The following is a 17,619-nucleotide window of genomic DNA, read 5'->3' as shown; positions in this document are numbered from 1 at the left end:
GATAATGAATGAAAGTATTCATTTTATAATTTTCAAGAACTCAGTGAGAGCTTTGTGTGAATCAAATCTATTTCAAAATCACAACGTGCAAAACAGAATTTCAGTAAGGATAAGTGAAAAATAAATATTTAGATAATATATCGTTCTTATTCATTTTTATTCAAATAATAAAAATACAAAAACTGTAAGTACATACATGAGATCTGTTCTCAAGTCCAGATTGGCACTAGGCTACTAATATAAAATGTAGAAAGTATTTTCACAAATCAAAAGATTATAATAATCAATATTCAGATCCTTCGATATTATAACTAACTACAACTACAGTATTCACCGTATTGCCTTATTGATTATTCATTATTCAACAATACTGTTTCAAGGTAGCCTATGTGGTATTTGCATGTATGCATCTATGTAGTAGTGATCATTCTATTGGAACGTTTTATTCATAATATTAACTGTATAGATCAAATCAAGTGCGGTGGCAGATATTAAGTTTTGGGCTGGAAATACTGGATGATAGCCTTTTAAAATTTATTGATTTTCACAAAGTTATTAAACAAAAATGAATATTCATAGAGATAACAATTTCTTGTAATGAAAGATATAATAAGAATTGCATTAGGTAAAGCCATCTAAGAACAGAAGGATATCTGTGATTGGATTATATTCTTTATAGATTTACAAATTGAATCTATAGAAGGCTACCGATCTTGCTATTCTAGAGAGATTGAATATTTTGATTGCCAGTTATAAGTAATATCTTTTATAATTTCAAAACTTCTTATCAGGAAAATCTAGTACGAGATAATAGTTGCTTTACACTGTTAAATAAATCTAAAGCATTCTATCTGCAACAATAAAAATTATCACAAAATCAATAATTATAAATCATGAAAGCAAGATCAACCAAATGATAAAAATTGTATAAGATAATGTATGTTGCAAAATAAATGATTTATCATGAAAATAGGTACAGTATGTGTAATGGATGAATTCAGTTTTATACTGGACGAGTATATTTGTGTAGTTGGATTGTATTAGATTCGTAGCTGTTCAAATTTCCTTATTATGGCTGTAAATGAGCTAAGAATCAGTAGCTTGTAGGAATGTCAAACTAATTTTAGCATTGTTACCGAAATCAGTATAACTATTACACTAATATCGATTATAAATAGAATGTAATTATAATTTGTTGATAACAAAAGTGTTTCCAAGTTTCAAGAAAGTCTGCAACTTGAATGAGCAAATTTTTAATTTTACTTGAGTATGGAAAAATACAAGCAGTCAGTGCATAATACCTATATTTGTAGTGGGCTTTTTATTTGATTTTTATTGTGTTTTTTTTTATAATAACTCTTGATTATTCAAAGATAAAGACGCTGGATACACTTCGACAGCAGTAAGAAAATTAGTTTGTTTAAGTTGATTTTATGTGATATATTATAGTTTCATACTCGGCTTACTTGCTGTATATTCTATAGTCCACCAAAATGAATAAATCTTGAATATTGTCCCTTGATAAGGGCTAAGGGCTTTCTACATTAAAGTATGAGTGAAACTTCAATTTGATTCAAGATAAATACGTACCGGTACCATCAGCATATAAAATAATTTTATAATCTATAGTAAAGTCCAAGTTATAATGGCAGTGTAGAAAGATAAGAGAACAACGTTGCCGATCCTCAATGTTTTGTCAATGCCTCCATGAGGGTAGCTGATACAGGTTTATTAATGTAATATTAATTGTTCATTCTCGTTTAAAATAATCAATTATATCTTATTAAGCAAGAAATTATATTTTCCAATAATTTAATAATGAATTTTCTTAATTAAGATGAAATATTTTCCTAATTATTAATTCTACATTTTTAAAAGATGATCCGGCAACAGAGCAAAGCGAGAGAGAGATAGCGCTATCCGCTTTGTTGAATGATAGACAAAGATAGCAATACCATTGTTACACTGCCATTATAACGTGGACCTCTCTATAGGTAGGTAGCCTACAATAATTAAAAATTGTTCAAGTACAGTACCTAATTCAAAATTAATGCTAAAAATAGATATTATGATTTTAAAAATAATTTTTCAATGATTCACTTTAATCTTTTGATCAATAATACCAAATTCAGCCATGATATTATGATTACTACTAGTCTCAAAATCTTGAAATATTTTAAAAAACGACAAACCATTATTTGTCTTATCACGAATAAATTTGGAAAATCTTTGTGAAGGGACCTAACAGGTATCACACGTATACTTACAGATTCTCATATAAAAACATACCTCTCTTATAAACACTGTCATTTCATATTTACATTTGAAATATCACACAAGGTGTATTCTCAATATTAACAGTTCCAATGGTATTTACTATTGCTTACAATAATTTAAATGGTAATGAAACTAGTCTAACCGGACGGACTGGAAATAATACATAAATCTATCTAGGAAATATTTTTGTTAGGACAAAATTAATTTAATGTTCTGATTTTTATAAAAAAGATGTTTAAATTTTTTTCAAAGTTTTAAATCCTTGCTCAAAAATAATTTACTATCGATTTTTATTTTCTTATTTCTTGAAATAACTATTCGTTGTAATCTAATCTTATAAAATACATCTATTTACAAGCTATCAACATTACTTCATAGAGAGCGAACATTTATTAAATCTATGATTTTTTTCTATACAGTAATTGAAATGGCTTGCTGTGAATATATATATACAGACAAATTGCTTGATATTACATAATAATCTAGTGGGAATATAATTGAGAGTTTGAAAAAAATCTATAAAATACTTTGATAGGATTAAAGTGTTGAAGAAGTATTTGTAATGGATCGAAACTTGTAGCTTACATAATGATTCATCTAGTGAAAGTTGGAAATTGAAAACAATGTCTTTAGAAAATTTTCTGGTGGAATAAAACTTTCGTAATTATTTCCAATAGATACTACATAATATTTTACATCATAATAGAATAATTAATACAAATAAATTAGTTTTATTTTTCAGTTTCCTGCTTTTGGTACCTACCTAACTAATTCTTCACGTTGTGAGCCAAAATATAATCTTCGTGCATTCAATGGTATTTCTTGACTTGAAAATAGGTAAAAAAACAGCACTATGCTTATGACCACACGTGACACACGCACATCTGGTCTAGTTCAGCTTGAGGTATGTTTTTTCTTTAATGCGATTGCAGCCGACGACCAAGGAAGAATACCATTGATTCTTATGGGTGTGTTCACAGATTTTTTTCGGACGATACACGTGAACACTCTCATGATAACCAAAGGGTTTCTTTTCGGTTGTTGGTCGCGGTCACGTGAACAAAAACATAACTTCAGACACAATGACTGGAGTCCTTGGGCAGTGATTTGGGCCTAAACTCAGTCACTGGTAATACACTTTAGTTTTAACAGTCTATATAATAGTGAAGTCCACTTTATAATGGCAGTGGAGAAATATAGGAGAACAGCGCGATTTTGATTCGCGTGGTGCTGCCACTGCCATCTATAGAGGATGATAGTTGATATATGAAACCGGTATATAATAAAAATTCAGTTGCTACCCCCCCTCTTTGAATTGAAAACCGAAGAAATGTCATTCTAATGTAGTCACTTCAAAGTAGTTATTTAAATATACTGCTGGCCTTTTTTGTGCCCCCAGATCCAATTTTCAGCCTTCCCCCCCAGAATTTAGAGGACGCAGTCTGCGTCCAAGTCCATCCCCTGTATTAACTGATCATTCTTGTTTAAAATGATGAATTATATTTTATTAGTCATGAAAAAATATTTAATGATTATCAAATTATAAGTTTCCATGATTGAGATTAAATATTCTGTTAAATTGTGTATTATTGTTAATCTGGCAACGTTGCAGACCTAGAAAGGGATAGCGCTATCTGCTTTGTCGAATGATAGACAAGGATAGCAATACCAATGTTTATCAGATACTGTCATTATAACGTGGACCTCAATATAGTCTATAGTTACTGTTCCAGAATATATATTCACTTTGGATTATACATACACGTAACACGGTGTCCCACAAAGAGGCTTACGTGTTTAATTTCATATTACGTGCCCATTCATGCACCAAAAATATCTAAAAATAATCTAAAGACTCTAAAAATATAAAAATATTCTTGAAAAATTTCAGTTTCCCAACCTTCGTAGAAACAAAATGGCGGCAGTAGTTTTTCCAGGAAGCAAATTGGTAAAATTTTCAATAAGCCGTCATTTTGTTCCTACGAAAATTAGGGAGCTGAAATTTTCCCAGAATATTTTTAGAACCTACTTTGTAAACTGAATTTGAAAACGTTTACTGCATTAATGGGCACGTAACATTAAATTAAACGTGTGAACATCTTTGTGGGACACCGTGTAGATACTTTAGGTAGTCCATTATCTGTGACTGAGTGCAGTATTGTGATATCCACTTCAGACTATCTGCATTCTCTTTAGCATCAATACATCGACGTGGCTGAGTTAGTAACATAACATCAGTCCGAAGTAAGCCATACAAATGAATGAATACCTAGGCCTATACATTCTAATTACATACCAAACTTCGCCACTAGACACTAATAAGTCATATCAAAGAATGAATAGACCTATTCATTTCGACTACAGACCAAACTTCGTCACCTTATCAAATTAAAAAGTGATTCTAAAATGCGGACAGATTGAAGTGGATTTCACTCCCTCGCTGCTAAACTGCTGACTGGACTCGCTTGGCGTTGGCAGGCTAGTTGTTGGGCCTGAAATTGTTGTTGTTACTGTTGGCGTTGGCATTGGTGTTTGCGTTGGGTGAGCAGCGGCACACACAGCAGGAGGGGAACAGGAACCAGTCCATGAAGATGCCCTTGCAGTCGTTGTCCGGGTCGTAGGCGAGCAGCCGATGCCACTTGTACTTCTGTTCGCAGCCGCAGTCGGTTGAACAGCGATTCGTTTGCGTTTTCCTGCAAAACAACGCCAGCAATTGCGTCAATAACTAGTGGAGTACACTTGGAAATATCAAAAACAACCATAGACCATGTAGAAAAGAGTTGACAGAAGTACCCAGTCTATGCAGTTTAATCAAACTTCATACTATCTACAATATGTTTCATTCAAGTATTTTTTTAAGATTAAGCTTACGTCCTAGAATCGTGTCTATGAAAGACATGATTGGACTCAATGTACTTTTACAAAAAAACATGAACACTGTTCAGTGTTCATGGTCCACGTCTCCTATTGTGTGAAAGTAGCCTAAGAGCTCCAGTTATGGAGTTTTAAGACAAGTCAGGAATAAATTTTGATAGGGCCACTACTTGAAAGAGCGGTTTCACCAAGCTCAGTTAAGACATTTGAACATGATCGTGTAGAAAAGAGTCTACAGAATAAGTAGCCATTGTAGCATAATAATAAATAAAGTTCATGTTATCTACAAAACTGTTAATTCACGTATTCAGGGCTACCGGTACTTGAAATACTAATGCCCGGTCTCACCAAGCTCGTTCAAGACATTTGAACATGATCAGACCAGGTACGATTTATTCAAGTGCACATTAGAAATACTGATAGTAACTATCGGATAAAAATAATATGTTCCAGTGCGATCGTTGTAAACGATCTAATTTGACCATGTCCAAATGTATTGATCCACTACCTCCGCAAACAAAGCCGTTGTGCATTCGTGTGACGTCAGCACAGGTAGGGCTCCTACACCAATAAAAAATCTGTTGTGGCGCACTCACACAACTTTCCTTGCCGTTATGATAATTGATCACCTGACGCTAGTGTGCACGCGCATCTCAAGTCTACTTATAAACAAAGATCTGAGCCAACTGGTGACAGGACAATAATGCTGGAGACATACGAGGTCTGCTATCTCTTCATAGTGAATCATTTAATAGAATCAACAGTTGCCAACAGTTTGCAATTGAAATAATAACATTTTCTGAATTTTTGTGCTTATTTTCAATTTTAGGTGAAAATGTTACTATGCATTAATTGTAGAGATTTTCATGCTTAATCTTTTTCACTCAAAATTTTTTGTTTGAATTTTATCTTAAGCCTCATAATTGGGAATCTAAAATCGAACTTTGCATCCTGAAATTTTAACAGATATGAGACTTGTGGCAGTTGATAGAGCTTATCAATTACTATTTTTGGTATAAATTTAATCGAAATCGTTGGAGCCGTTTTTGAGAAAATCGCAAAAAACCCTGTTTTTGACAACATTTTGCCATTTCAGCCGCCATCTTGAATTGCATTTGTTCGAAATTGTTCGTGTCGGATCCTTATATTGTAAGGACCTTAAGTTCCAAATTTCAAGTCATTCCGTTAATTGGGAGATGAGATATCGTGTACACAGACGCACATACACATACACTCATATACACACACACATACAGACCAATACCCAAAAACCACTTTTTTGGATTCAGGGGACCTTGAAACGTATAGAAATTTAGAAATTGGGGTACCTTATTTTTTTCGGAAAGCAATACTTCGTAAATTCGTGAAAATTCGTTGATTTCAGCTGATCTATATCAGCTAGTGTTTTTATTGGTGTAGGAGGCCTACCTGTGCTGACGTCACACGAATGCACTATGGCTTTGTTTACGGAGGTAGTGATTGATCGAGGTTGGTGAAACTGAACATGATTTTGAGACTTGTTGATTGCGAGGATAGACAGAAACTAGTTCAAAATTAATATCAAGAGAATGGTACTAGTAATCATAAGTAATTTATGTACAATATTTTTTGTAGGTATTAATCCAACGTCTGCTCATTTGCTAACAAATACCAAGGAATGTAAGAAGTTGGTTTCATTTTAGTTTTAAAATGTTTGATTTTGTAGATTGTATTTTGACAAAATGGAAAAACGTAGCCTACTTTATTCTTTATTGATTCATACAATAAGCACATCATCTAAATGATAGGTAAAGAAAAAATAAGGTAACCTTGTACTATTCCTCTCCCAAATTTAGATAAAGTTACACATTTTCCGAAATAAGGTAAGCCTTGTAGTTAATGAAATTCAATCGTTGATTTTCATTTTCAAATTGAATTGTTTATAACTTGATTCAAGTTGAATTTTTTATACTTTTTTGGTTCAAATCGAAATGTTGATATGTTAATTCAAATTGAATTGTTCTATGTTCATACTTCAGTTCAAATTGAATTGTTCATACTTTTATCTGTATTAAATGATTCATAAGCTTATACTGTTCTTTGGATTCAATTGTTCATTGAACTATCAAAAGTGTATTTTTTTCATACCGTTTTAGCTCTTTCATTCCTAGTAATTCGATTATTTTTCTATGACTTAAGCTTGAAGAGTTCTTGGTCAATTTAGACTAATTATCAACTGTAAATTATATGAGAATCCTCTCCGATTTATGATCTCCTATCAAATGATTGAATACACAAAACAGCTTACCGTATATCTAAAACATAACTTTCTTTCGTGCTTTGGGATTATTTTATTCAATAATTCTAGTTTTTATCATAGAAAAACTTCATGGAAAGTTTCAAAACTTTGCCAATAATCATCTTTATTACTTGTCGCAGGGATATGCTATACCATTTTAGTGATTTCTCATATTGTAGAATGTAGAGAATAGAGTAGAGGTTGCCTATTGCAGAGGTAGTTACTATCATTGTAGAGGTAGAATCATATCAAACTCAGGATCTTTCCGGTTCAAAAAGTGTTAGATGTGGGATTCAATCAGAAATGATCTAACTGTACATGTATGAAATCTACTTTTATACATTTCATTCTGTTAAGCAAGATACTATTTGATTTCACTAATTAAAAACATAAATCAACAATAACCATTTATAAATGTTGATAAAAGTTTGAAAAAAATAAATTTATGAAAGTGATATACTCACGAACAGACTTCTTGGTGAATAGCTTGTTCGAAGTGCTGCGTGTTGACTATTGCTCTGATTTTGCCAGCACTGTTAGCGGCCCAATATGGAGTCACTATCTCCACCTTTGACTCACATGCATCAACCCTGGCAACAATAAACACCACAATATCAGTTCATCTCATTACGCTTAAAATTTAAGAACATGAAGCTGTACAATTCTCTTTATGTATCAATATCGGGGCACCGAGCTTCGTTTTTTATTTATTGATAAAGAGAACACAATTCTCTAAAATGATCGTGTTTATAATATTCCACAGCTGGCTATACGTCAGCTTATGAATTTCGGGGATGCGATACTTTGATTTTCCAGAGAATGGCTCACTTTTTACTATCCACAGACGACGAAAGTCTCAGCTGTTTCAACCAAGGATGAATTATCTTTTTAATGTCGTTAAGCGAGTTTTCCCAAGGATGAGACCTAGTGCAATCGAATTTTTATATCATAAACCTACTATGTTCCAAATTTCGTGAAAATCGTTAGAGCAGTTTTCGAGATCCGTTGAATATAAATAACCAGATATAAAAATATAAAAATAACCAAATAACCATATATAATAATATAAACAGATATACAGAAATTGCTTGCTTAATATAATAGGATGAAATCCATTACAATCTTCCACATTCAATTTCGAGAACAATTAGAAAAAGAATAACTATATATAGTCCTATTATATAGCGAGCAATATCTGTATATATTTTTATATTTGATTATTTATAAAACAAAATAAAATCTTATAGCACCCTTCATTTTTAAAAAAAACTTTAAAATAGTTTAACAACTAGTTTCGGTGATATTACACCATCGTCAAGTTATAAAACGTTTTTATAACGTCAGGTTATCGTCAGGTTAATTAGCTCTGTAGGTCAATTGGTATACTTCTATTCAATTTGAATTTCAAATAGCTTTCAAATAAAATGAGGAGCACCTTCAAAAATAATGACAAACTACTGATCTACATCATGACTCACAAAAAATAAATTTGATTAATAATTTCAGTTCTTGGAAGAGTTATTTATCAGTATAAATTATGTCAGCATCACGTGTTTTTGATGTGCATGTTGCATAACCAGCCCCTACGGCATAACTAATAGTGCATGATACTGAACGTCCTTCTATCATGAGACGAAAAGTCGCCTCCCAAATTACGTTTTATCGTTAGTTAACATATCCATTCGATTTCGGATTAATTGTATTAATTTTCACTTGATATAAATTTAATGAAATAGTAGTCATCAATTTGATTGTGAGCAAATAAATTTACACTGTCACAATTTTCCGGTTGACAGCTTTGCTTGTTGCTTTGAGATAGATTGATGCGTCCAATGTGACTTGAAAGCGTTCAAATCAGCGAATCTATAGGCTTTATTTATACAGTAAAAATAGTAACTGTCCGTCGAGTTGAATGTGATTTACAGTAAGAACTGTTTTCAATTCTGGTGAATTGAATACAGATGGAACCCCAGTCACTCAAGCAATTTATTATGCTTAATACTGTATTTCATCTGAATCTAGTATAAATTGAAATTACTCTTGATTTTTGGACCCTGAAATTTGTCGCCCTGTGGAAATACACTAGCTTCACTGTATGTTTTAAAACAATTTAATACATGGTGCTTAGACCTTAGACTGACGTACATAACGGAGTAAGGAACATCATTAACAATAACATTATCAAAGACAAAATAACTTTGTCTCTACTTAGTTTGTGCATTTCGTGAATTCGGCCCTACGTATCTTTAACCAAGTTAGAATCACAAGATTTCAAATCGCCATGGATCGAGCAATCTTCTACTTCGATAGAAAAGGTCCGGTTGCACAAAAGCCGGTTAAATTTTAACTGTGATTAATTTCACGAGAACCAATCAGAAAAGCCGTCTTATCAGAAAGGCCTTCACTGATTGACTCTCTTGAAATTAATCACGGTTAAAATTCAATCTACTTTTATGCAACCGGGCTATAGAGTTATAAATATAAACAAGAGGTGGATTCCAAAACTTGCTAAGTCATTCTATTATCCAAGTGAAAATTAGGTATGAAGAGTAATAATCAAGGATAAACTTCACCTATCAATTGATTGAAGTTTCATGATATATTCTTGAAAATAAAATGTAGGCTATTACTAGTTCTGATGAGACCAATTGCATACTGAATATAGACTAGTCTGTATGTAGCCTAGATATAGTCAATCAGGTGGATGTGTTACCACTTGACACTGTAGAGCGACACAAAAATGTGCAAAAAATGCACATTTTTATCGGCGCATGCGCTTTGTATTCAATTGTAGTACCATGAAAAGCCAATGACAGCGAAATACAATTTATTCATATTCCTACTTTGTTAATTCATGTTCTGAGGTGTAGTAGTCTCGCTCAGATTCGCGCTGTATTTATGAGACCATGAGACAGCTCATGAAAGAGTGGATGAGGTACGATGCGCCGTTAAAAATGTGCGTAAATGTGCATTTTTTGCACATTCTTGTGTCGCTCTACAGTGTCAAGTATGTGTTACCTGCCGGTATCAGAGGACTGGTTGTTGCGGAAAGACTGCCGCGTATGCCTCAGCTTGGCGAAGTAAGACTCGCCCTCCTCGGCGAGAGGCGACAATCCGGGGGCGGCGCCGCCTCCTTCGCTCTTGCCGCCCCCGCCGCCCCCTTGGTCTGCTGCCGCCCCCCTGGCCTTGCGCTGCCCTCGCTGGCCCTCGAACAGCTCCCGCGACGGCGGCCCGTACTCGGTCGTCATCTGGAACTCGCCGTACATTCGCTTCATCAGCGCCTTGTTCTCGTCTATGAACAACTCTATTCGCTCTCTGCAACAAAACAGACACGTATTTTACCGAGAATACTCACTACATTTATGCTTTTTTACAATCAAGTGACGATTGTTACAAAATTCAAATTTCAATGACATGTTAATTTTGATGGCCGTACACAACATTTCCTAAAAACTAACTAAATAACAAAGTACATACATATTATTAGGGATTTGAGGAATAATTATTGATTTATTTTGTATGTTGGATTCAATAAGTTATTGATTGATTTTCTTTCAAAAATTTGCCTTAAGCTGCGTTTACACCAAAGTTACTAACAAAATGTTAATAACTTTATCCTTATAGATCCTATTAGATTGAACGGAACTTGACAAACATATATGTTCATCCTGTCATGTTCAATCTAATAGAATCCATAAAGATTGAGTTATAATATTTTGTTAATAACTTTGGTGTAAACGCAGCTTAACAGGTTGATTTTTTCAAATTTAGAATATCCAATCATTTATTGATGTTATTTTGCACATACAAGACACAAATAAAAGATATAAATATTTACGAATGAATACAAGCAAAAAATAACAGAACAACAATAAAAAATTAGGGATCTGAGTAATAATTGATTAATGCCCACATGGTACTCAATCCTACATGGATCGGGAAAGCATACATGTTGCTTCCACTTAATCCTCTCCCTAGACCTATGGCTCGAATATCGTCCAGTAGCCTACCAATTTAATTAAAAACAAAAGACGAGTGTTTTCTAAAATCGTTGATTAACGGTGCTAGACTTGACGTACTTCAAAAATCAATCTATCATCTCAGAATTTTGCAACTATGGCACTGTGACTGATTTATTTAGGAATATTTTTTCAATTTCTACAAATACGAATTAATACGATCGTATTTGATTTGACTAAATTTATTGAATTTGTTCATACTCTTGAATAATTCAATCTCAGTAAGGTAAGTAAGTGCCGGTTAAATTTTAATCGTGATTAATTCCACGAGAAACAATCAGAGAAGCCGTCTTATCAAAAAGGCATTCTGTGATTAGTTCTCGTGAAATTGATAACGGTTGAAATTCAACCGGCTTTTGTGAAACTGGGCCTCAGACTTTTAGTAAAATCAACTCTAATGAATAAACAATTTCATACTGCTATAGTGAGATCATAATATTAGATAAACTACAGATAATTCCCATTTCCAGTGCTGAATGAGTCTATTGAAGTAACTACTTTATTCCTTAATCTTTGAATAAACCACAGTTAATTCCCATTTCCAGTGATAAATGAGTCTATTGAAGTAACCACTTTATCCCTTATTCTTCAGATAAACTACAGTTAATTCCTATTTCCAGTGGTAAATGAGTCTATTGAAGTAACTACTTCATTACTTATTCTTCAGATAAACTACAGTTAATTCCCATTTCCAGTGGTAAATGACTCTATTGAAGTAACTAGGTACTTTATTTCTTATTCTTCAAAAAGTAGAACTCGTCAAAATATTGTATGAAAGATATGATAAAAACTTGATTTACAATCATAGATTCATTTAATAATAATATGTCCAACACCAGTAGCTTCTGTCAGAGCTCACAATGTATGTAGTAGGTAGGTTGAGAGAGAAGAATTTACTATCAACGGAAATGAACGAAATACTATGTGACTATATGACAGTGCTATATGAGCACTGAGAAATCGTGAAAGTGAGAATTCCAGACGTAGGTACAGTAGTGCTAGAAGTTATATTGTTTGCTCGAGGCTCTAAATACTTTCCTTGATCAGCCAACAATTCGCAAAACTGATGTAGATTAGTTTCGTAGATAAACCGATGGTGATCGTAAAAATATCGTGTTGAAAACGACACTATATTTAAGTTAATTTCATTCTTGCCGACTTATAAATAGGTATCACAGATATCTGAACAGATACCAACAATAAAAATAGTACTATCTCTTCATCTTATGAAATTGTCTAATAGGCATAGCTGAGAAGATGCTATTGAAACAAAAGTTTCTATTTTTGAACAAAAATTACTGTACAAACGCCTCAAGGTATTATTGGGAAGAGAAGAAAGAACTAAATGAAGTTATCCTACGAGACCACATTTCTTTCAAGCTGGATTCCATACTGAAGCAACTAGCAAATTATTCTGTTTTACTAAGGAATTTCAGTTTAGTAGCGGAGCACAAGAGTAAACCAAGATCAATGTACTGGTGGTGACCTACTTCTATGTAATACCTTTTAATACTTCTAATAGTATTTCTAATACTTTTCGGTACCTACTTGGAATGAGAGAAGTGCAACTTTTTAATAATTGATGAGTCGATGTGTTGTTTTTCAAGTTATCTCAGGAAATTCTTATCAGGTGTGAATATTAATCTACCATCTTATTGTAACATTCTTTGAGAAGTAGGAACTCCACAAGGAAGGTGAATTTCGAATATATATATATATATATATATATATATATATATATATATATATATATATATAATAGGATTTTACAGTTATTTACCGTCTTCCTTCTTTTAGTCGAGACCTCCATCTTTGCCTATCCTCCCATTCACCATCCCTTAAATTCCTGGCCTCACATAGCGTCATCCACCTCATTTCTTCATGATCTTTTAGGCCTCTTTTCCTTCGCCCAATTGGACTCCAATCAGTCACCATCCCTATCCATTTGCTAGCACTCGCCCTTCTAGCATGGCCATACCACATCAACTTTTCATCCTCAATCAATTTTATAATATCCCATTCAACTTTCATTCTCCTTCTTATCTCCTCGTTTCTCACTCTGTCCATTCTGGTAAGCTCGCAGCATTCCTCCAGTAATCCATCTCAACAGCTCTTATCTTATCTCTTGCTCTCTTGTTTGTCACCCAAACCTCTGCCCCATACGTCATTATACTTCTGACGATTGCATTGAATATTCCATGTTTATTTTTCCTATGAATATCCTTACTCCATATGATTGGGTGCAACTGTCGAATACAACTCCTGGTTTGGGCCAACCTAATCTTTATCTTCTCGTCTGTATCGCCATTCTTCATTATGGTAAATCCCAGGTATTTGAATTTATCTCTCCCTTTTATCACGGTGTTACAGTCAATGGACAAATCCGGTGTGCCATCGCTATTTGTTTGTAAATACTCCGTCTTGTCCACATTGATTTCCATCCCGGCTTTATCATACTCTTCTTTCAACTTTCTCATCGTGTGACTTAAATCTTCTTCATCCTGCGCAATAACCACCTGATCGTCTGCGAAACAGAGGGTGAAAAGGTGTTCTCTTCTGATAGGTACACCCATACCTTGGCACTTTCTTTTCTAAGTCCTTAAGGTATCTTCCAGGTATATTTTGAAGAGAGTTGGGGACGAGCTGCATCCCTGCAATAAGCCTTTTGATGTTTGGAAAGGAGCAGTCTTACCTATCTTAATTCCGATTTGATCTCCATTATAAAGTTTCATTGTGGCATTTATGAGGTTTCTTGGTATATGTAGGTTTTCCATAGCTTTCCATAGTCTATTCCTGGGTACTGTATCATATGCTTTTCTCAGGTCTACAAACGCTAGATTTACTGATCGGTTTTTAGCACTCTTTTTTTGTATTATCTGTTGAAGGGTATAAATGTGGTGTACGCATGATTTTCCTGCTGAAAACCCTGCCTGTTCATCTCCAATCTTCCCTTCTATCTCCTTCTCAAGCTTATTCTTCAAAACTTTTCCATATATGCTGGCTATTGTTGGCAAAACTGCTACACCAATTTCGATTTACTAGGAATTTCGATGTTTAAATAGGAAAATTCGACGAATTTCGATTAACTATGAAAATTTAGAATAATGAAATGGATTTTCAAGAATTGGCTTATCATTTACATTTCTAATATTTTTCCATCATATTCTCATAGAGTAGTGAATGAGGAAATAGTATTTCCAGAGATCCTCTTCTTTATAAAATCAAATGCAATATGCAACAAATTGAGTTTCCTTTCTTCATCAATAGTCAGATCTTTTCGTAATCTGCAATTTTTTAAAAGTGTAGAGCAATAATTGAATAATAATTTTCTCATCTACAATCCGTACTATAATATTACAGAATATTTACGATATTTCAATAGTTGTTAAGGCCATGGAAAAATAATTGACAAGGGAATATTTTATTTGGGAGAATAGACGATTCAATCATACAGTTAACAGCAAAGATTCGACTGAGTCATTGTCAATATTGTAGAACCGTTCCATAATCGAATAAAACCACACATAATATGTTGTCAAATTCTACACAGTTTTATTCGGTACACGACCATGGTTTCGTGACCACATCGGTCACATTTTCAAGTTGACTGTGAAAATGTGACCGGTGTGGTCACGAAGCCATGGTCGTGTACCGAATAGAACTGTGTAGAATTTGACAACATATGTGTGTTTTTATTCAATAACAGCAAAGAATTGCCAACTCCCAACTTGTGTTATGACTTACTTTGAATTATAACAAAGATTTTGAATCTATCACCCAATGTACCTTATGAACATACATTGTATATTGAGTATCAAATGGACTTCTAGATATTCAGCTAATTTGGTTTTGTTTATTTAAAGATTTTGCTATTAGTAGTCTAGGTATCTATGTTTGATGGTAAAAATGAGACTGGAGCTGTTTCTAGAGTCCGAGGATGAAATTAGGCTAATCCATCTAAATCCACTGTTTACTCTACTTTTTATTATGAGTTTCCAAATTAAGACAGCTTATACTCTATTGATGACTAAAACTAATTCATTGAGCATGGATTATGATGGAGTAAGCAACCTAAGATCATTAGTGGCCGGTTTGATTAGTCACTGTTTAGCTAAGAGATTGGACTACCGGTGAACAGTCTGTATTTGAACAATAATGTATGACATACGATATTTTACAATAGTGCATTATTGAGTGATTAGTTGCTCCCGGCAAGGCTCACCATGTAATCAACCAAAGTGAAAGCGACTGTCTCTACAATCAAAATAAATCTTGACTCATTCAATATTATTACAATGAGAGCACCAACCTTAATTCAAACATCAATGGAAGTCAATGATTATAAAAATAGACATCAAGTTACTGTTCCTAAATACAACTGAAAACAACTACCTTGAGAGTACCTTTATTCAAACAATGTTGATAATATCAATATATTATAGTATTATGGATTATAGTTAAATCGTGAGTATCACCACAGGAAATCAATAGTTTGATCAAAAATTAATACTGTACCTACAATCGAACTGTTATTTAAGTCATCGAAGAAAATCATGGAGAATACTTGGCAGTATGAAATGTTGAATGAATAATTCTCTATGAGCCCTGACCCTGAGTGTACATGTATGCGTCTATAAGGATACATTATAACCAATGTGAAGAATGTGATAAATTTGCAAACATCTTTCATAAACTCCTTTAAAAAGAGAGAGGTTCGAATTCCACTATGCGCATGCTTGCCCCCATATCTTATCCAATACCTACTATTACCTACGATGTAGTAGTAGGTATTGTCTTATCCCATCTCATCTTATCACAAGTGGAAAGAGTAGTAAGCTACAAGGTACCTAGAATAGTCATGTATTCTAGCAGTACTACTACAAAAAGCTGTGTTTACAAATGAATAAAAACTAATAAGCATCACCTAGTGGAAGTGAATAAAAGCTAGTGAAAATTTTTTCGGAAAAATTGTAGCTAGAAGTTGAGTATTTTTCACAAATTTTCAGTCATGAGAAGAAGTGAATACAATAATTACTTTTAAGAAGGATTTTTCCTGTAGTTGACTTCATTCTATACTAATGAGTAATTACGACAATAGAAATAAATCCCACTACCAAATAGATTTCCTACAGTTACCTTGAAAAGTGACCATTCCTGCACTGATTGCAGGCCGCAAAGAATCACTTTTCCGCTCTAGTGCGCAAAGTATTACTTTGCGTACTCTTAATACTTTGCGTATTATCTTGCAGCCATCCCAATCAGTGACAACATTGTCAACATTGTTGGCATATATTTTGAATGCAAATTTGTTCTATCTATATTTTTTCTGATTTTCAAATAAATAAAAATGGGAACTCATTAAAATATACATTTTGAATATTATTAATTATTCATTAAGTTATTTCAAATAATATTTTCCTCATTCATAAATTGATTGGTTGAAAAATTATTTAGAAATTAAGATTTACTCAAAATTATTCAAATTTTTAAATAAATTGGAATAATTAAATTTTTAATTTGAATAAATTATCGATAATTTTTTTTCAATTGGATTATCAAGTTTAAAATTAATTAAAGTTGTTATTAATAACAAAATTATACAGACAAACATTTGATGGATTTCAGCCATCATTTTACCCATAATCAACCACTTCTCATATCCAATAGTAACTGTAGGAAAAATTTAATATGAAATACGTGCGCAAAGTTCCTCTGCTGCACTCATGAAACCATTCTGCCCTCGCCTACGGCTCGTGCGTAAACGTTTCTTTCGGTGCAGCAAACTGTCACTTTGCGCACTAGTTGCACAAATAACTATTATTGAACTCACATGGGGTAACTGTTGCCAGCTGTCGGACAAAATAGCTGGTGAAAGCGTTTTATGCAGGGTACACCCCTTATTACGTCCCCACGAATCTCAAGACCCAAGGCTAGGGACAGCGCGGTCCACCAAATCTGAAAAAGAAAATAATTCAAATTAGGCTATGAATTAGTGAACAATAAATTGATAATTATCCTTCACAAAACACAAAAATCTGGTGTGGCTCACTCACACAACTTTCTACTATTCAAAGATCTGAGCCAGCTGGTGACAGTACAATAACGCTGGATACACACGAGATCTGTTATCTGTTCATAGTGAAAGATTTAATAGAATCAAGTTGCCAACTT

At 33.4% G+C, this 17,619-nt stretch overlaps 1 protein-coding gene across 1 annotated transcript in view; it reads right to left on the bottom strand.

The window, feature by feature from the left end:
* Positions 1-138: 138 nt before the first annotated feature.
* LOC111048433 (protein spaetzle 3) overlaps positions 139-17,619 on the bottom strand; it is a 67,689-nt gene continuing 50,208 nt past the window's right edge. Inside the window, exons 2-5 of the mRNA XM_039445609.1 lie at positions 17,279-17,403; positions 10,448-10,744; positions 7,894-8,019; positions 139-4,970 (exon numbers count right to left, since the gene is read on the bottom strand). Coding sequence (XP_039301543.1) covers positions 4,757-4,970; positions 7,894-8,019; positions 10,448-10,744; positions 17,279-17,403 — 762 coding nt within the window. The 3' untranslated portion in view covers positions 139-4,756. The remainder of the gene's footprint in view (positions 4,971-7,893; positions 8,020-10,447; positions 10,745-17,278; positions 17,404-17,619) is intronic.

Source organism: Nilaparvata lugens, chromosome 1, assembly GCF_014356525.2.
Source record: "Nilaparvata lugens isolate BPH chromosome 1, ASM1435652v1, whole genome shotgun sequence".
Taxonomy (NCBI): Eukaryota; Metazoa; Arthropoda; class Insecta; order Hemiptera; family Delphacidae; genus Nilaparvata; species Nilaparvata lugens.
The sequence above is the reverse complement of the archived record's forward strand: the minus strand, read 5'-3'. Positions and strand labels throughout refer to the sequence as shown.